The 21,834-nt window shown below is 47.6% G+C and overlaps 1 protein-coding gene across 1 annotated transcript in view; it reads left to right on the forward strand.

Moving 5' to 3' along the window:
* Positions 1 to 12,928: 12,928 nt before the first annotated feature.
* Positions 12,929 to 21,834, forward strand: part of rbm22 (RNA binding motif protein 22) — a 29,028-nt gene continuing 20,122 nt past the window's right edge. Inside the window, exons 1-2 of the mRNA XM_043703096.2 lie at positions 12,929 to 13,034; positions 17,051 to 17,104. Coding sequence (XP_043559031.1) covers positions 12,981 to 13,034; positions 17,051 to 17,104 — 108 coding nt within the window. The 5' untranslated portion in view covers positions 12,929 to 12,980. The remainder of the gene's footprint in view (positions 13,035 to 17,050; positions 17,105 to 21,834) is intronic.

Here is a 21,834-nt window from a genome sequence, read left to right on the forward strand (position 1 = left end):
ATCTGCGCCTCCGTACCCAAGGAATGGGCAGAGACAAAGCTAGGCACAGGTTTAGTCACTATAGACCCTATAATGGTGCCCTGACCGGTGTATAAGCTCCATCGGCAGCACCCAATCAAGCCTGAAGCAGAGAAAGCAGTTGTAGAGATAGTTAAAGGAACTAGTGAGACAGGGAATCCTGAGAGAAGCCACAAGTACAACTAACATGGCCAATAATAAAGCCTGATGGGAGCTGCAGCCTCACTGTTGACGATATAGGGTTAAACAAGGTCACCCCCCAAATTGTAGCCCATTGGAGCAGACCCCTCCACAAATCTAAATGGATTGGCCCCGAGCACAAACTGTTCACAGTATTAGACTTTGCCAACGGATTCTGGTCCATCCCACTTTACCCTGGATCCCAGAATAAATTCATCTTCATAGTAAGGAACAGGCAGTCCATGTGGACTCGCCTGCCACAGGGGGCCCCATTATTTTTTTACCGAGTGATGAGCAACATCCTCAACAGAATAGATTTACCAGAAGGAAGCGCTGCCTGACAACACGTGGACGACATCCTGATCGCTTCAGAGTCCGAATCAGGGTACCAGGAAGCGTTATACCTTGTCTTGCATGAGCTGGCAGTAGCAGGGTTAAAGGTCAGCCCCGCAAAAGCACAAATTGGACAAGCACAAGCCCTATACCTGGGACACCTTATATCCCAGGGACTCAGCCACGACCCGGGGAGTCAGAAAGGTCCTGGGGTTATTTAACTATAGCCAGAGCTTTCTACCAGAGATCGCAAAATTGGCCAAACCGATTAAAAAATGAACCAAAGAGGCAAGCCCGCCTTGGAACCTGTGAGCTGGGGACCAGACCAGGAAGACCCGGTTAATATCAGCCCCTGGGCTAGGGCTGCCAGATCCCAGTAAAGACTTCCACATACATTGTAATAATGAGGGAGGATTTTACCCCGCAGTGGTCACACAGGATCACGGTGACAGGAGAAGACTTGTATGGTAACACTCTAACCCGAAAGGGCCAGTAATCACCGGGCTGTCCAGATGCAGAGCGGCCTTAGACTGTGCTGCCTGAGCCGTGAGGGTCAGTGAAACTCATAGTAATGGCAGGGAATGTCATCTCCCACACCAAACACACCCGAGTGGAAGTGTTAAATACTGGGAAGCTGAGGGCTGTCTCCAATATGAGAAGGGCAAAGTGAGAGGCAGTTCTCCTCCCACCAAGTCAGTCTGTGGGAATAGTTAGGGATACGGGAGAAAACTCAGCCAAGGGAATTCTGGACGCAGGGGAACCGCACAATTGCGGAGACATCAATGGGGATGAAGATGGAGAGGGGGGGGGGGGGGGTAAAGGATAGGCCCCTTAGACACAGCCGAGGAGATCCTCTTCGTGGATGGGTCATAGAAATATATAGCGGGGTCACCCCGCACAGGATAGGCCGTGGGAAACAATAAACGTCAGACCATTAGGTCAGGAAGGATTGATGGAAGTCAGTCCACACAAGTAGCAGAGATAGCCACGTTAACCAAAGCATTGGAGCTGTCAAAGGGAGAATTGTGAACATTTATACAGAGAGCCAATATGCCTTCGGGGTTGTACCTGACTACATGATTGCATCGGGGAGAAGAGGATTCACCACTGCTGGGGGAAGCCCCACCAAACACCAGTTAAGAATCCAAGCACTGCTGAGCGCCAGCGAACAGCCAAAAGAGGCTGCAGTAATAAAAATCAAAACGCACCAAAAGGAGCCAGGGGAGGATCATCCAGGCTGGCTGAAATTTAAAGGGAACCAAGCTGCAGACTGAGCAGCCCAGCGAGCCTTAGAGCAGGAAACTGTTGATGAGGTTCCAGTAGCAACAATAGAACTAGCGGAAGATGCCATTCACACACAGCAACTGCAGGAGGAGAGAGACATGGAGAATGTAGGGCATACTTAAAGGGGAGGATGGTGTCTGGAGGCAAGCGTTCAAGGTGGTAGCACCAGCGTGCAGACAAAACACCTTGCTCGGGCTGCACCACCGGTCTCACCTATAGGCAGGGAAGCTATGATAGCAACTCTAGAGAGAGAGTGGTGGTAGAAGGGAATGGGAAGAGGTATAGCCAAATACTGCCGCAGATGCATGGTTAGCACACAGCAAAACCTGGGTAGACCTATAAAGGTTAGGATGGAACACTAACCAAGACCCAGGGGATCCTGGGAACACCTCCAAATGGATTTCCCAGGATCACTACCACCTCCCCGTGGGGAAACGTTCTGCCTGGCCATCATAGACCAGTTCACCCGGTGGGTGGAGGCATTCCCCACCAAACACTGCACTGCGACCACTGTAGCCAGGATTCTAGCAGAGGAGGTAATCCCGAGGTGGGGGTGTAACCCCTACAGATCGACTCCAGCCAAGGGGCACATTTCACAGGCAAAGCTTTGAAAACGGTATGCTAGCTACTAGGGATAAAACAAACAAATTCATATCCCCTATCACCCCCAGAGCTCAGGGATGGTAGAGAGAATGAACAGAACCCTTTAAAATGCTTTAGCTAAGGCCATACAGACATCGGGGAGGAGGTGGGCCGAAGTGCTGCCACTCATATTAATGACATCAAGAGGCACCATGAATCAGGTAACCAGACGAACACCTTACGCATTAATGACCGGGTGAGCAATGCAATGTCCAGAGACCATTATAACGGGTGGGACTGATGTAGGTCCGCTAAAAGACAACATTCGGAGATATGTACTGGAATTAAGCTGCCAACTAAAAGGGATGCGTAAATTGGTAACTGAGTGACAAGAGCAAAAGGACAAGGCAGGGGAACTCGAAACCTTCCCTGAGGTCCCTGCAGCTGGGAGCCACGTTCTCGTATGAACCCTGCCCAACAAACCAGGCTTTACCCTAAAATGGAATGGGCCGTATGAAGTTATAATCAGTGGGGACACCTGCGCCTGTATAAACATTAGGGGAAAAGGCAAGAGGAAGCACTGGATCCAACTCAAACCGTATAAGGACTCCTATCAATGAAGTAAAATGACTGATCATCCCCCAGGCACAGACAGGAACTGTGAGCAAGACAGGGGAGGGCACTGAGACCACAACCAAGCAAACCAGCCAGAGGCTCGGATCAAACTGCTGAGAAGGCACAGAAATCACCCACTGATGCCGACCTCCAGGTACCATTGTTAAAAAAAAGGGACACTGACTATTAACCTGATTTAACTGTAATCATGCACATGCTCGAGTATATATTATGGTTTCTAAATGTTGCGATAGCTGGAAGCCTGTTGGGATTTTAGGATAACCTTTTTTACAAAACCCACCTGAATTTACATGAGAACTGAACTGTCTGTTACCCACTGGTGAGATCGGTCAAATCCTTATTTATGACCACCCCAGTGTTGACCCCTCGCAACCTGTACACAATAGATACCTCGGGCACGCGATGTAAGGGACAGCTAGGAAATACAAAAGGGGACTCCAGGGTAGGTGTGTGGAATTGGTTAAGCCCACTGGCCTATAGGGTCAGGCGCCCCAATAGAGGGAGGGAAAGACCTATTTAAACATCGCTGATTACCCACTCTGTTTCATGAGGCAGGGATGGGGATGTGTTTATTCCCTGGTACCTAGAAACAGTTCATGTGTGCAGACACAATGTACTCACCAGCACTGTACAATCACCCAGGGACAACGTACCTGCAGCTGCTGTGAGAAGGCATGCTTGAATGTGACCGTGGGAAGACTGTTTATATGTGGACAGTGCAATGGCACTCACATCAGCTCTGCCACATGGACATAGCTGTTTGATTCCTACCAGCTGGGGGGAACAATTAGACTAGAAAGGATCGAAGTTAGTTACGAACAGGTGTTATCAATTCTAGAAGGAGTGAAAGTAGATAAGTCCCCTGGGCCGGATGGGATTTATCCGAGGATTCTCTGGGAAGCTAGGGAGGCTTTGATATTTGAGTCGTCATTGTCTACAGGTTTTAGTACCTGAGGACTGGAGGATTGCAAATGTTGTGCCCCTGTTCAAGAAGGGCAGTAGAGATGACCCAGGTAATTATAGACCAGTGAGCCTTACTTCTGTTGTAGGAAAGGTTTTGGAAATGATTATAAGAGATAAGATTTATAATCATCTAGCAAGCAACAATTTGATTGCAAATGGTCAACATGGTTTCATCAAGGGCAGGTTGTGTCTCACAAACCACATTGAGTTTTTTGAGAAGGTGACCAAGCATGTAGATGAGGGTAGGGCAGTTGACGTGGTATACTTAGACTTCAGTAAAGCCTTTGGTCAGCTGTTGGAGAAAATGCAGAGGCATGGGATTGAGGGTGATTTAGCAGTTTCAATTAGAAAACTGGCTTTCTGAAAGAAGGCAGTGAGTGGTGGTTGATGGAAAATATTCAGCCTGGAGTCCGGTTACTAGTGGTGTGCCACAAGGATCTGTTTTGGGACCACTGCTGTTTGTCATTTTTATAAATGACTTAGATGCAGGCATAGGTGGATGGATTAGTAAATTTGCAGAGGACACTAAGGTCAGTGGAGTAGTGGACAGTGTGGAAGAATGTTACAGGTTGCAGGGGGACTTGGATAAACTGCAGAATTGGGCTGAGAGGTGGCAAATGGAGTTCAATGCAACTGAATGTGAGGTGATTCACTTTGAAAAGAATAACAGGAAGGCAGAGTATTGGGTCAATGAAAAGATTCTTGGCAGTGTGGATGTGCAGAGGGATCTTGGAGTCCATGTGCACAGATTCCTGAAAGTTGCCACCCAGGTTGATAGTGCTGTTCAGAAGGCATACAGTGTGTTAGGTTTCATTCTTAGAGGGATTGAGTTCCGGAGCTGCAATATCATGCTGCAACTATACAAAACGCTGGTGTGGCCACACTTGGAATATTGTGTACAGTTCTGGTCCCCATATTGCAGGAAGGCTGTGGAAGCATTGGAAAAGGTGCAGAGGAGATTTTCCAGGATATTGCCTGGTCTGGAGGGAAGGTCTTATGAGGAAAGGCTGAGAGAGTTGAACCTGTTCTCATTGGAAAGAAGAAGGCTAAGGGGGGATTTGATAGAGACATACAAGATGATCAGAAACAAACTTAACAAAATTAGCCAAGGCCACCAAAACTGGAAACAAGACAATTTATTTTACGATCTTGCAAGAAAGGGCGTCAAATGCTAAAGCAAATGAGCAATGGGCATTGAAACAAGTATACAGTTATACCTTTGAGCTGCGTGAGGTCACCTCTCCCGACTCCTACGTTACCCAATCACCCGAGTTCTCTGCCTAACTTGTGACCTGACTGCCCCTACGTGACTTCTCCTTATCTTGATTAGATTCTTCTATCTCCTTGGGCCGTTAGCTGCAACCGTTTTGTAACTATATTAACACTTGCTGTGCTCGTGTTTTCTAGTGTTCTGCTTTGCTGCCTGCACAAACTTGTTTTTCCCAGAAGTTTGCTAATCTGATCTTTGCCTGCAGCTGCCCTCTATACCTGTTTGTCAGCGCTATGCTGAAGCTTATGATCACTACCCTTTTTGCTACACCTGTGAAAACAACACCCTTCCCCATTTCTCACAACTCCCCCATTTCTTTTCTTTGCATCTTGTTGTTTTTGCAGTTTCTGCCCTCTCTACACCCTAAGGTGCAGAGGTTCACAATCTTACACACGGTATCACGTTACCCCTTTCGTCTCTCGAATTCTAGGAGTATTCTTTGACTCTCCCTCTGTTGCACGTCATCTGTTGATTGTAAAAGCATCTGGTGATGTATTTGAGTCCCCTCCCCAAGGGACGCCATCAGTCGGCTCATTATCCACTTGAGGACATTGAACCCTACTACCAGACCCACTAATATCAATAATCCATAGATAGCTAGATTGACTAACCACTTTTCCCAACCCATCAGTTCCCAGTCACCCCATCCCCATCCTGTTCCTTTATCTTTCCGAAGTTCATCCCCAATTTCTCTTATATCTTTTATCTTTTTCCTTATTACCTCTGCCTTTTCTTCCACTGTGTAAGAGGTGTCTGGGATGAAAGTGCAGCATTCTTTACCGATTAAAGCACAGGTTCCCCCTTTTTCTGCCAAAATATAGCCTAAAGCCATTCGATTCTGTAAAGCTGTTAGTCTCGTGGCCATCATTTTGGTGGTTATGGCCACTATTTGGGACTCAGTTTCTCTAAATGAGTCAGCGGTATCATTAACCAATTTTTCAAAGGCTGCCGCAAAGTTTCTGTATTTCTCTCCCCGCCCTTGCAGTGCCGTAATTTGGGAATAATGTCCACCAGAAACGGTCCCATTCAGAGACCTCTCAGATTTTGCGGCTTATTCCCTTTTCCTTTTTCAGGGTGTCATGTTTTTCTATCCGGAGTTGGTGGGGGGGGGGGGGGGGGGGGGGTATATAAGTGGGGTAACAGCAGCCACTCCAGCTTTTTTGTTTCTGTGGTAATGTCTGAGTTTTTACTGGATTGTCCCAACATTTACTGCCGGTGCAACCGCCACTCCATGTGTACTTTTCACCCCTGCATATGCCTTGGACCCGCATATCCAATAGGTCCCGTTTAATAATGGGGGAATGTTCGTGGCCATGGTTAGTGTGAACGCAAGATGATTTTCCTAACTGGAAGGGAGCAGTATTGTTCTGATTACAGAAATAAGTGGTGTTTACTGTTCCTGTTGGCAGATGAACGCTAAGTCCATTAATACAACCCAGGGTTTTAGGGGCGGGTTGAGGGAACCATCCCTCAAAGTTATAGCTATCCCTCTCGGATCTCCACCTTGTATTAGTTGAGCCCCAGTCAAATTGTTGGGCATCATAAACTTCGCTTCTGGTAAGTGGTATTACCGAGATGGGGATCCCCGATTCACCATGGTGAGGGATCTCTGCACAGACCCAACAGTCGGTAAGGCCCTTTTGTTCAGCATAATGTTGGCATAGGGAAGTAAAATGATTTTTTCCCGTCTTCTTGAACCGTCAGTATGACTATCATTACAACACTATACCAATACCCACCCATCTCTTACCTCTGTCCGCCTTCCTGCCTATCTTTCCCCCTTTTGTAGTCGTCTGGGAGAAGTGAGTCCACGCAACCCTTACAATCAGTAGCAGCAAATTTTAAAATCAATGGCAGCAACTATTAAAAGGTCTCTTATTTCAGTCCAGTCTTCCTGCTCAGCTTGACTTTCAGAGGGTTGTCTGTAGGATGAGCTTGCCACTCTGCCAAAGGGGAAGGAGTGTCCACGGGGCCCTTAACACGAGTGTGATGACCCCCACCCTTTTTCTGCAGTTCGGACGGCTGTTTCGGTAGTCAGGAGAGTTAAGAATGGTCCCTCCCAGCTCGGGTGTAGTTTGGTATCCTTCCAGGTCTTTATCAGGACCCAATCACCTGGTCGAATCCGATGTACTGCAAACTCGAGTGGCGGTGTCTGTACCAAAAGGCCTTTATTCCTAAGAACAGATAATGAAGAGCCAAGTGCCACAATATAGTTTTTCAAAAACTTGTCATTAAACTCGGCCGTGGGTCCCTCTCCCTTCCCTCCCAGGAATGGCAGCCCGAACATCATTTCATAAGGAGGAAGTCCGATATCATGCCTCGGGGCCGTCCGAATGCGTAATAGTGCAATAGGTAAGCATTTAGTCCATGGTAATCGAGTCTCTAGGACTAACTTTGATACTTGCTTCTTTAAGGTTTGATTCATTCTTTCCACCTGTCCAGAGGAGGGTGGGTGCCAAGGAGTGTGGAATTTCCATGAAATTTCTAATCCTGCTATTACCCCTTTGTAAGATCTTAGAAGTAAAGTGGGTACCTTGGTCTGAATCTATAGTTTCCACTATTCCATATCGTGGGATGATATGTTCAAGGAGGGTTTTCACTACTCCTTTTGAGGTAGCTGAAGACATTGGGAAAGCTTCCACCCACCTGGTTAAGTGGTCTACTATGACTAATAAGTACTTTTGTTTCCCTACCGGGGGTAATCCTGTATGGTCGACCTGTATGCTCTGAAAAGGTCTTATCCCGGGATTCCTTCCACCTTTTTGCTCTCCTCTTGTTACCTTTTTATTAATCTTTTGGCAAATCGGGCATCCTGAGCATACCTGCTTGGCTAATGTGCATATCCCTTTACATCTGTACTTCCATAACACTGTCACACATAGCTTGGGAGCCCCAATGACTGCCTTGGTGCAGGGTATTTAGAATGTTTCTCATGACTGGTTTACTCAACATTTCCCTACCATCCGGGAGAATCCATCTTCCTTCACTTGTCTTAGTGGCTCCTATCTCCTGGAATGCTTTTTCCTCTTCCTTTGTGTACACGGGGTTCCCGGAAGGAGACGCCACTAGGGGTGTGAGGACCCGTATTTGTGTTACTGTAAGGTTCATAGCTGCCTCTTTGGCTGCTTCGTCTGCAAGTCTATTCCCTCTTGCTTCTAGAGTGTTCCCCTTGTAGTGCCCCGGTACATGAACTATTGCAGTTTCTCGTGGTAATTCCAAACTTTTCAACACTTGTCCTATTAACTCTTCGCGTACTAATTCCTTTCCCCGGCTATTGATTAGTCCACGTTCTTGCCATATTTTTCCGAAGGTATGGACCACCCCATAGGCATTACTTAGAGTCGGTGTAAATTGGCCCATCCTGATTTTCTAGTTGTTTTAAAGCTTAGTTTAATGCATACAACTCACAGGTTTGGGCCGACCATGTGTTAGGCAACCGGTCAGCCTCAACTGTTTGGTTCTTGTTACCATCTGCATATCCATTGTGTCTTTTTCCTTGTACCACTCTTGATGACTCATCTATAAACAGTCTGTCCCCATCATGCAAGGGAATATCTTTTAGATCTGGTCTAACCTTAGTCTGATACTCAATGATATCTAAACAGTCATGTTCTAATTCTCGTTTGTCCACAGGTTCTCCCTTCCATGGGAAGGTAGCTGGGTTTAGACAGGTGTCTGTTGCTAACACGAGGTCATCTATCTCCATCAGGATGGCTTCGTATTTCAAGATTCGTGAGTCTGTCAACCATCTCCCTGCCTTTTGGTTTAGCACAGTTCTGACTTGATGGGGGGTACTAACGACTAGTGCCCCTCCAAAAGTAAGTTTACGGCTCTCCTCTCCCAGTATGGCAGTGACTGCTACTGCCTGTGTACATTCAGGCCATCCTCTCGAGACAGGATCCAAGATCTTGGACAGGAAGGCTATGGGCTGCCTCCGTCCCCCTCCCTTCTGGGTTCACACTCCTGAGGCTGCTCCATCGTTTACTGTCACAAAAAGGTGAAATGGTTTCTCGAGGGAAGGAAGGGCCAGCACCGGGGCTTGTATTAAACTACGCTTTAACTCATGTAGCCCTTCCTTTACCTCTTCTGTCCAGTGTAGTCTTTCATGTTCAGATTCTGTCAATTTGTAATATAACCCCTTCGTTTTCTGGGCGTATGCTTCTATCCACAATCTAAATAGCCCACTAGCCCCAAGAACTTCCGTAATTCTCGTTTGGTGGTCGGGAGGGGTAGTTCTACTATTCCTTTAATTTTCTCGGGATTAATTCGCCTAGTACCCTCACTAATAAGGTGCCCTAAATATTTCACTTCTTTCTCTACATATTGCAATTTATTTCTAGATACTCTTAAACCTTGTTGCCCTAGGAAATTTAACAGCCTATTGGTGGCCAAGGTCACGTCACCTCTCTTTCGTCCTGACACAAGTTGGGACTCCCCTCCCACTCCATCAAGGACATGCAGGTCCTTGGACTCCTCCATCGCCAGACCATAGCAACACGACGGCTGGAGGAAGAGCGCCTCATCTTCCGCCTGGGAACCCTCCAACCACAAGGGATGAACTCAGATTTCTCCAGTTTCCTCATTTCCTCTCCCCCCACCTTGTCTCAGTCCCAACCCTCAAACTCAGCACCACCTTCCTAACCTGCAATCTTCTTCCTGACCTCTCCGCCCCCACCCCCACTCTGGCCTATCACCCTCACCTTAACCTCCTTCCACCTATCGCATTTCCAACACCCTCCCCCAAGTCCCTCCTCCCTACCTTTTATCTTAGCCTGCTTGGCACACTTTCCTCATTCCTGAAGAAGGGCTCATGCCCGAAACGTCGATTCTCCTGCTCCTTGGATGCTGCCTGACCTGCTGCGCTTTTCCAGCAACACATTTTCAGCACTGTATGCTATTGGGCAGTGAAGGGATTTGTTTTCTTATTTAGGGGGATTTATGCGACTGACACACCCAACCTCCGAAACCATTTTGCAGTAGGAATGGGAAGATCCCTCACTGTACCATCTACCACTGTAATAGTGACCTGCTCCATCAGCCGGGAATTCTGCACTGATTGGCAGATCCCCACCACGCTGGGATCATCATTGGAGTACGGGTTTTTGGGATCTCTGTCTTTGAGGGGGGGCATTGGGGTCATCAGCGTTAAAAACTGTAACTACATTGTGTGTGGATTGACAATCTTAGGGAACACTACGTCAAAGGCTCTACAAGTAATCCATGGTGAATCGGCTGAACTCAGACTTTACGCACAGCAGACATGTTACGTGGTGGATAATCAGTTAGCCCAGCAAGGGGGAGTATGTACAGTCATTGGTGACAAGTGTATAACCCATGATTCTTACAATATTACACAGGCAATCAAAAACATTCGGGACCAGCTAGATGACTTCAGACAAGGACCAACAGGAGGTGATAGCTGACTAGAATGGCTGATAGGCAAATCCTGGGACCCTGTTTGTCACACGGGACTATTCCCTTATTTCACTCATATTGGTATTGGATGTTTAAAGCTTTGCTGTAAGGTGCTACTGACGCCAGGAGCAAATGTCACCACATAAGAGCTCCCTAATGAAACTCGCATTCCTTGACACCATTGGGATGGGGAGACCTTAGAAAAGGCCTACTTCTATATGTGAGTTGAGTGGTCTGCGGGAGAGCTCCGAAGTCGCCTCCTTGACCACAAAGGGAGAGTGAAGTGGGAGTTGAGACGGAGCATGCTGACACAGGGCACACAGTCACAAGATGGCCGCTGAGCCATTAAATGGAAAAATACAGCAGAGCATACACAGATACTGCCTGAGGCCAACAGGATACCAGCACAATAGACATAGAACATAGATAATTAGTTTAAGGTGGGTAGGGGACAGAATACACATCAGTAACGTCTACTGCCCGCCAAAGTGTCTGAGTCCAGCCACTACCTTCAATACAAATCTAAACTACCTGAGACTGCTTGTATACAAGTGTTAATACTTCAGATCTGCAGTATTGGAAAACGATCTTCCCTCTCAGGAAGAACGATCAGTACCACTAAAACCGACAAGGATTTTGGAGTGTTTTCTGCAAACAAACCATGCTGTACAAATAAAGACTCGATACTTGACCTATTGTACCACAAAATGGAGAAAATATCATGACATGTGCTCCAAGAGTGAGAGGAGGCTTGCAGCTGACAGGCGTGCTAATGAACATCACTCTTTCCCCAGAGCTCTGTTTTTTTTGTACGATAAACTTGGTCATTGGATCCTGATTCTGACTCCGAGACTAGTGATTTTCCCCACAACAAGCAGTATCGTCAAAAGGCGAGTAGCCATGAATGGATACAATGACACTGGAGCAGAGCAAAAGGGAGTCTCTGCAAGTGTGAAGAGTGATCTCATAGAAATAAACTCAGGAAGTGTGTTCCCGATGACCAAGAAGTTCAGAACCAAGGGATCACAGACTAAGAATACAGGGTAGGCCTTTAGGACTGAGATAAGGGAGAAATGTCTTTTCCCAGTGAGTGGTGAGCCTGTGGAATTCTCTGTCACTGAAAGAGATTGAGGGCAAAACCCCAACCCGAATGCTTTCAAGAAGGAGTTAGATACTGTTCTTGTGGCTAAGGGCAGTGAAGAGTACAGGGACAAAGTGGAAATAGGGAACTGAGCTGGATGATCATCCATAATCATAATAAATGGCAGAGGGGGCTCAAGAGGGGATGAATGCCCTATGGTTCTAAGTTGTAAAGTTACGGTTTAATGAATGGAAAATATAAAACCGATCTAGTTTAGCGTCTAGATTAGAGTGGTGCTGGAAAAGCACAGCCCGTCAGGCAGCATCCAAGGAGCAGGAAAATTGACGTTTCGGGCAAAAGCCCTTCATTAGGACTGAAGGCTCTGTTAAACTAGATCATATGCTATTGATCTATTCATTCAATTCCATTTTGAATAAATGGTTTTGCCATCTTGCTAACATTAAAAAAGCAAAATTCAAGCAAATGATCTAGTTTAGCACCATGTGAAGAGTTTACCAACATCTCCCAATCTATAATAACTGCCCTCGAAAGTAATTAATCTCAAGTTGACCTGGTCCAGGATCTGAATCTGAGCCAACTTTAATGTGTTTAAAAAGACAATGGACAACAGACTATGGTCCATCCCCATCCTCAGGGAGTCCTCGTGGTTTAGGAAACTTTCTTTCCAGAAATTATTTAATGTTACCAAGATGGCAAAACCATTAGTTCAGGGTGGAGTTGAGCCCAAAAAAGGCAGATTTAATAATAACTTTCAAAATGGAATTGGATGAATAGCAAATGTTTGCAGGATTTATAAGATTAAAGCAGGTATAGTGAAGATTAACTCTTTCAAAGAGCTGGGACAGGTACAATGAACTGAATGGCCACCTTTTGTCAACAACTGAAAAGAAATAAATGAACTTATTTTAACAGTTTGAGGAAACATTTTATTCTTAGCGAAGGAATCAATGTTTAGTTCTGGGTCTGGGACAATTAAACTCGATGGAGAAAGGAAACTTTGCGCTCGGAACAAAGAAACTCAGAACCATTCTTCTCTCCGGACCACGTGTGCTGTGGGGAGGAGAGAGAGTGAGGAACCATCACATCCGCCCCGCCGGAAACGTCCTTCCGCCCCGCAGAGCCCGTTTCCGGTCGGTCCGGTGTGCATGGCGGGATTGAGGAGGAGCGGCGGCGCGGTGTGTGCTGGGATGGTGGAAGATGGCGACCTCGCTGGGAGCGAACACGTACAACCGGCAGAACTGGGAGGACGCGGTGAGACAGAGACACCCCCTGGGGGTGGGGGGCCGGGAGAGTGAGAGAGTTGGGGGGGGGGGACCCAGGGGGGAGGAAGAGGGTAAAGAGTAAAGACTGGGCTCAGGAGGGGCAGCGCCGACCACCCCCACCCTCATCCTCACCCCCACCCCCACCCCCACACCCCCACCCTCACCCCCACCCCCACACCCCCACCCTCATCCTCACCCTCACCCCCACCCCCACACCCCCACCCTCACCCCCACCCCCACACCCCCACCCTCATCCTCACCCTCACCCCCACCCCCACACCCCCACCCTCACCCCCACCCCCACCCCCCCACCCTCACCCCCACCCCCCCCACCCCCTCCCTCACCCCCACCCCCACCTTACTCTTCCCCCCACCCCCTCCCTCACCCCCCCACCCCCACCTTACTCTTCCCCCCCCACCCCCACCTTACTCCCCCCCCCACCCCCACCTTACTCCCCCCCCACCCCCACCTTACTCCCCCCCCCACCCCCACCTTACTCCCCCCCCACCCCCACCTTACTCCCCCCCCACCCCCACCTTACTCCCCCCCACCCCCACCTTACTCCCCCCCCACCCCCACCTTACTCCCCCCCCACCCCCACCTTACTCCCCCCCCACCCCCACCTTACTCTCCCCCCCCACCCCCACCTTACTCTCCCCCCCCACCCCCACCTTACTCTCCCCCCCCCACCCCCACCTTACTCTTCCCCCAACCCCCACCTTACTCTTCCCCCCCCACCCCCACCTTACTCTTCCCCCCCCACCCCCACCTTACTCTTCCCCCCCCCACCCCCACCTTACTCTCCCCCCCCACCCCCACCCCCACCTTACTCTTCCCCCCCCACCCCCACCTTACTCTTCCCCCCCCACCCCCACCTTACTCCCCCCCCACCCCCACCTTACTCCCCCCCCACCCCCACCTTACTCTCCCCCCCACCCCCACCTTACTCTTCCCCACCCCCACCTTACTCTTCCCCACCCCCACCCCCACCTCCACCCCCACCTTACTCTTCCCCCCCCACCCCCACCTTACTCTTCCCCCCCACCCCCACCTTACTCTTCCCCCCCACCCCCACCTTACTCTTCCCCCCCACCCCCACCTTACTCTTCCCCCCCCACCCCCACCTTACTCTGTCCCCCCCACCCCCACCTTACTCTCCACCCACCACCCCCACCTTACTCTCCACCCACCACCCCCACCTTACTCTCCACCCACCACCCCCATGTTACTCTCCCCCCACCCCCATGTTACTCTCCCCCCACCCCCACCTTACTCTGCCCCCCACCCCCACCTTACTCTGCCCCCCACCTTACTCTGCCCCCCACCTTACTCTGCCCCCCACCTTACTCTGCCCCCCACCTTACTCTGCCCCCCACCTTACGCTGCCCTCCCACCTTACACTGCCCCCTACCCCCCCACACCTTACTCTTCCCCTCAAATGGATCAAGGTTAGACATGGCTGTGTCTGCAACTCTTCCTCATGATGTGGTGTCATGAGAAAAAGATTCATGAGATGCAATCTGCAAGCAACAGGCTAAATTGTACTGTGCCTGATATTAGTCAGAGAGCTTCATAGTCAGTCAAGGACACTTTAGCATTCACTGTATAATCCTGAGGTTTGGGGCTATTATGTCTACCACTGGGGTATTGTTTTAGTTGGGACAGGTCAAATATAACACTGGGGTACAGCACTGATAGAGACAGGAGTGTCTCTATATGCTTCTGGAGTACTAACTGGAAGGAAAGCTCTGTCTCTATATGACACTGGATTCAGTACTAGTGAGGGCAGATGTGTGAATGTATATCAATGATGTGGAAGAGCCGGTGTTGGACTGGGGTGGATAAAGTTAAAAATCTTTCAACACCAGGTTATAGTCCAACAGGTTTATTTGGAAGCACTAACTTTTGGAGCGTTGCTCTTGCGATAGGGTTAAGGTTAATTAAACCTGTCCGACTATGACCTGGTGTTAATTTTAAACAATGTATATCAATGCAGTGCAGTGCTTTTGAAAACATAAATGTCATTATCTGTACCATTCTGGTAGAGAAAGGTCTGTTTCTGTATAACACTGGGATACAGTACTGATGGAGAAAGCCTGTCACTGTATAACATGAGTACATTACTAGTGGGGACAGGTCTGTCATTATAATGCTGGTGTACAGTACTGTATAATATGGGTACAGTACTGGTGGGGACAAGTTTGTCACTGTCGTAACAGGTACTGTACTGGTGGGACAGGTATGTCACTATTGCACTGGAGTACAGTACCAGTAGCACAGGTCAGTCACTGCATAACACTGGGGTACTGTACTGGTGAGGACAAGTCAGTCACTGTATAACACGGGTACTGTACTGCTGGGGACAGGTCTGTCACTGTATAACACTGGGGTTCAGTACTGGTGGGGACAGGTCTGTCACTGTGTAACACTGGGGTACTATACTGATGGGCACAGGTCTGTCAATGTATAACACTGGGGTACAGTACTGGTGGGGACGGGTCTGTCACTGCATAACACTGGGGTACTATACTGATGGGGGCAGGTCTGTCACTGTATAACACTGGGGTACAGTACTGGTGGGGACAGGTCTGTCACTGTGTAACATGGGCACTATAATGGTGGGGACAGGTCTGTCACTGTATAACACTGGGGTACAGTACTGGTGGGGACAGGTCTGTCACTGTATAACACTGGGGTACTATACTGATGGGGACAGGTCTGTCACTGTATAACACTGGGATACAGTACTGGTGGGGACAGGTCACTCGCTGTATAACACTGGGGTACTATACTGATGGGGACAGGTCTGTCAATGTATAACACTGGGATACAGTACTGGTGGGGACAGGTCACTCGCTGTATAACACTGGGTACTGTACTGATGGGGGCAGGTCTGTCACTGTGTAACATGGGCACTATAATGGTGGGGACAGGTCTGTCACTGTATAACACTGGGGTACAGTACTGGTGGGGACAGGTCTGTCACTGTATAACACTGGGATACAGTACTGGTGGGGACGGGTCTGTCACTGTATAACACTGGGATACAGTACTGGTGGGGACAGGTCAGTCGCTGTATAACACTGGGGTACTATACTGATGGGGACAGGTCTGTCACTGTAACACGGGTACTATACTGATGGGGACAGGTCTGTCAATGTATAACACTGGGGTACTATACTGATGGGGACAGGTCTGTCAATGTATAACACTGGGATACAGTACTGGTGGGGACAGGTCACTCGCTGTATAACACTGGGGTACAGTACTGGTGGGGACAGGTCTGTCACTGTGTAACATGGGCACTATAATGGTGGGGACAGGTCTGTCACTGTATAACACTGGGGTACAGTACTGGTGGGGACAGGTCTGTCACTGTATAACACTGGGATACAGTACTGGTGGGGACGGGTCTGTCACTGTATAACACTGGGATACAGTACTGGTGGGGACAGGTCAGTCGCTGTATAACACTGGGGTACTATACTGATGGGGACAGGTCTGTCACTGTAACACGGGTACTATACTGATGGGGACAGGTCTGTCAATGTATAACACTGGGGTACTATGATGGGGACAGGTCTGTCAATGTATAACACTGGGATACAGTACTGGTGGGGACGGGTCTGTCACTGTATAATACTGGGGTACAGTACTGGTGGGGACAGGTCTGTCACTGTATAACACTGGGGTACTATACTGATGGGGACAGGTCTGTCAATGTATAACACTGGGATACAGTACTGGTGGGGCCAGGTCACTCGCTGTATAACACTGGGGTACAGTACTGGTGGGGCCAGGTCACTCGCTGTATAACACTGGGGTACTGTACTAGGCTGCATGTATGTTAAGGTATTTTGCTCCCTTTATCAGTTGTGTGTTTGCACCCTTTTCTGTTGAATTCCTCCCTGGAATTTGTTTTAATTTTATTGCAACAATCTTTCCGTACTATTTTAAAGTTTTGGAGTGGAGATATTACTAACACCTCTTTATTATGTGATTAGGATTTTCCGATTCTGTGCCAAACATGCCTTGGAGAAAACCCCTACATTCGAATGGTAAGTTGTTAGTTCTCTGTCGAGTCGGTACATGTGGAACTTGGGGGTGAAGAGTGTTTACCTGTGGTGCCTTGTTAGTGGATTAAGCCATGTGACCAGGTCTGTCTGAGTGAGTCCACATAGACTGAAATCACTGACCTTGTGGTGAAGCCTGAAGCTGATGCCTGTGATCTGTTACAAAACAAAGACAAGGAAGATCTGCCTTCATTTGAAACCTTTTACAGTTTCTGATTATAACAAAGTGTGTTCAAACATACAGATTACTTTATATAATATTGCATTTCTGTGAAACTCTGCAGCCATTTGGAGCACAGTGAGCTCCTGCACGCATCAGTTAAGGAATTGAAGAGATAAATTGTTTTTGGTGCTGTTGGTTAACGGATGTATCTGAGGCCCCGCACAATGAGCAGATGGAATAGTATCATGGCAATGTAACTGGATGGGTAAACCCAAGACTCAGGCTGATGCTTGAGGGAGCTGGGTTCATCGGTGGATACTAGTGCCATTAATGATGACCATAAAACTGCCATCGATTGTTGTGAAAGCTCATCTCGTTCACTAATGTCCTTCAGGGAGAGAAACCTGCCATCCTTCCACAGTTTGACCTACACCAGACCCCACAGCAATGTGAGAATGTGCAAACTCCACACTGAGGCTGGAACCGAGCCTGGGTTCCTGGTTCTGTGAGGCAGCAATGCTAACCACCGTGCCAACCCGCCTGCAATGGAAGTCTCCCTACCTCCAGGCGAGGAGGCCTGGGTTGAAGTCCCACCAGCTCCAGTGGTGTGTCATCACAAACAAAAACACAAATTGCTGGAGAAACCCAGCAGGTCTGGCAGCATCCGTGAAGAGAGCAACAGAGCCAATACCTCAGGATTAGAGTGGTGCTGGAAAAGCACAGCAGTTCAGTCAGCATCCGAGGAGAATACCTCAGGCACAGTGACCCTTCATCTGAACCAAAGAACAGTCATGTTGTACTCAAAGCATTAACTCTGTTTCTGTCTCCACAGATACCGCCAAACCCACTGAGCCTCTCCTGCAATTGTTTGTTTCAAATCTACTACATCTGCAATTGCTTGTTTGATTTTTTAGTGTCCTAACACGCCTGAGCACGTTGATTAGAAAATGCCCAAGTCTGGGGAGGCATTTCTGTGCAAGTGGAAGTGTTCCTACTTCTGAGCTAGAAAGTCCGGATTCCAATCCCATCTGATCCAGACGTGTGATTTAACACATCGAGAATAATAGAATCAAACAGTGCTGAAGAACCCCTTCGGCCCATCAAGTGTGTACTGTGAAAAAATATTCTAACTCTGCACTAGTCCCTCTTTCCCACACAAGGCCCATAGCCTTGAATGTTATGACAGTTCAAGTGCTCATCCCAATACCTTTTAAAAAGGGTTATGATTTTTTTTTCCCACCTCAACTCCCCTCCCAGACAATGCATTCCAAATCCTTACCACCCTCTGGGTGAAAAAAGATTCAGCAAACCCCCCCCCCTCCCAAAACATCTTAAAAATGTCTGCTCTTGTTATTGATTCTTCAACCAAGGGGAATAGCTGCTTCCTACCCACTCTCCATGCCCCTCATAATCTTATACACCTCCAGCAGGTCCCCTCTCAGTCTTTCCTGTTCCAAAGAAAGCAACCCGAGCTTCTCCAGCCTCTTTATCACTGAAATGCTCCATACCCGGCACCATCCTGGTGAATCTCCTCTGCACACCCTCCGGTGCAATCTGCGTCTCAACGTATTGATTGTAAAATGGCACAGTGGTAGTGTATTCCTACCTTTGAACTAAGAGGCAGTGGTTCAAGTCCCACCTGCTCCAGGGGTGTGTAATAACATCTCGGGGAAGATAGGTAGATCTTAAGCTTTACTTCTCCTGGCACATCTCCTCTGTTCTGTGTCAGTCTTTGCCCACAGCGTTTACTGATTTGCTGACAAAGATAATGAATATAAATCTCATACAGAGGATTATGTTGAGATTGAGCACAGACTTCTAGGGAAGACCAATGAAATAGTACTCATACAGAGCTGCAGAGGTAGACAGTCAGTGCAGTGTGAGGTGGCCTGTGATACGAAATCTGGCTGCACTCGCAGATGAATATAATTTTAATGATGCAGAGGTCATTATTTAATTCCCCAACCAATATCATCGACGAAACAGATGATTTGGGAATTTATCACATTGCTGTTGTTCACCCTCCCTACATTATAACAGCGAATATGCTTTAAAAGTCAATGCCTTTGGGAGGGTCTGAAGTCATGAACGGTATTGCTTGAGTATAAGTCTTTTTTCTCTTTCACAGTCAACCGGCCCAATGGTGAGGACAGGTCAGAGGCTTTTAGCACAGCCAGGTTCACAAAGCAGTGTTATGACACCATTACATAAATGTACAGCTTAATCCCACAGAATGGGGCAAACGCTCATCCTGTCCCCCACCAATGCTCAGTGTGTACCATCTACCAGATGCACTGCAGCAGTACATCAACGCTCCTTCAACAGCACCTTCCAAACCCACAACCACTTCCATCTAGAAGGACAAGGGCAGCAGATGCCTGGGAACACCACCTGCAAGTTCCCCTCCAAGTCAACCACCATCCTGACTTGGCAATATACTGTCGTTCTTTCAGTGTCACTGGGTCAAAATCCTGGATCTATCTACAATGCCCATGTCCAGTGAATGATTTAAAAACAATGTCCCTTCACACGTTTAGCAAATCCTGAAGATTGAACAATAGTCAGGACCCAGAAGGTCAGATGTCTGAGTAATATTTGGAAAGCTGTGGCTTTTCAGAGTTTTGGACTCAGCCTGGAATAGACAAAGTCTAGGATCAAAAACCAATTGTATCCAGACTTCCCCAAACATTGTTCGTCTAATAATGACAAGCAACAGCTGAGTCCCAAGGACAATGATTCCTCTTCCAACAGCTTTTCCTTCCACCTTATTTAATAATATAATATTCAAGAGATGAAGTGAATTAATCCATCCTTTCACCAGATCATGGCTCATTATCTATCTTCCCACATAAACCCATATCCCTTGATGTCTTCATTACCCAAAAAAAATCCAGCAACCTCTGTTTTGAATATACTCTTACTTAACATTCACACCCCCTAGGGTAGAGAATTCCAAAGATTCACAACCCTTTGCGTGAATAAATTTCTCTTTCTCTTTGTCCTATTCTGAAACTGACCTTGTCTTCTAGATTCCTCAGCCAGGAGAAACATTTTCTCACACTTACCCTGTTATGGCTGAATGTGGTTAAGCCTAGCCTTCCTTTGAAAGGGATATTGTCATGTTGTTCTGGGCTGGGAGTGCCAGGTATTTTTCTAATCGCCCCCTGTTCAAAGTTGTTATTACATACTTCCAAAATAACTGGAACTTGAACCTTGAGGTAGGAACTTGGAGCTCTTGAATTAGAGGTAGTGATATGACAAATGCACCAGAAGAACTCTTTCTCAGAGGTAGGGACACATTCTTCAAAGCCAGGGGTCAGATGTCTGAGACATCTTTCAGAGATGTCAAGTTGCACTGGAGCTTAGGACTCCAGGATCAGAGGTAGGGACACTACCACTGCACCATAAGAACCCTTTATCTGAGATTGTGACACTATCCATATTCTGACTCAGGATGTAAGTTTGTTTTCAGATGTTCCTAGATAACATCATCAGTGAGCCACTGGTGGTATGGCCCGCTTTCACTTTGTGTTTTGGTTTCTGTGGGTTGATGACATAATTTCCTGTGGTGATGTCACTTCCTGTTCTTTTTCTCAGGGGATGGTAAATGGGATCCAAGTCAATGTGTTTATTGATAGAGTTCTGGTTGGAATGCCATGCTTCTCGGAATTCTCATGCGTGTCTCTGTTTGGCTTGTCCTAAGTTGGATGTATTGTCCCACTCAAAGTGGTGTCCTTCCTCATCTGAATAAAGATACTAGTCAGAGTGGGTCACGTCTTTTTGTGGCCAGTTGATGTTCATGTATCCTGTTGGCTATTTTCTGTCTGTTTGTCCAATGTAGTGCTTTTTACAGTTCTTGCATGGTATTTTGTCAATGACGTTAGTTTTACTTGTTGTCTGTATTGGGTCTTTCAAGTTCATCAGCTGCTGTTTTAGTGTGTTGTTGGGTTTGTAGGCTACCCTGATGCCAAGGGGTCTGAGTAGTCTGGCAATGATTTCCAAGATGCCTTTGATGTAAGGGAGAGGGGCTAGGGTTTCTGGACTTTTTTTGTCTGCTTGTTTGGGTTTGTTGCTGAGAAATCGGCAAACAGTGTTTATTGGGAGCCCGTTCTTTTTGAGAACACCGTACAGGTGATTTTCCTTTGCCCTGCATAGTTCCTCTGTGCTGTAGTGAGTATTGGCGCGTTGGAATAATGTTTTAACGCAGCTTCGTTTGTGGATGTTGGGATGATTGCTGCTTTAGTTCAGTATTTGATCTGTATGTGTTGTTTTCCTGTCGACGCTAGTTTGAAGTTCCCTATTGGCTGTTCATTCTACTACGACATCTAGGAATGGCAGTTTGTTACTTTTACAGCTTTGACAAAGGGTCAGTTAGACTCGAAACATCAACTCTTTTCTCTCCTTACAAATGCTGCCAGACTTGCTGAGATTTTCCAGCATGTTCTTTTTTTTGGTTTCAGATTCCAGCATCTGCAGTAATTTGCTTTTATCTAATGGCAATTTGTTGTTGTTTTCCTCCTCTTTAGTGAATTTTATGCCAGTAAGGGTATTA

The sequence above is a fragment of the Chiloscyllium plagiosum genome, unplaced genomic scaffold, assembly GCF_037043375.1.
Source record: "Chiloscyllium plagiosum isolate Xiang-an unplaced genomic scaffold, Cpla_swu_hap1 HiC_scaffold_16, whole genome shotgun sequence".
NCBI classification, from domain to species: Eukaryota; Metazoa; Chordata; class Chondrichthyes; order Orectolobiformes; family Hemiscylliidae; genus Chiloscyllium; species Chiloscyllium plagiosum.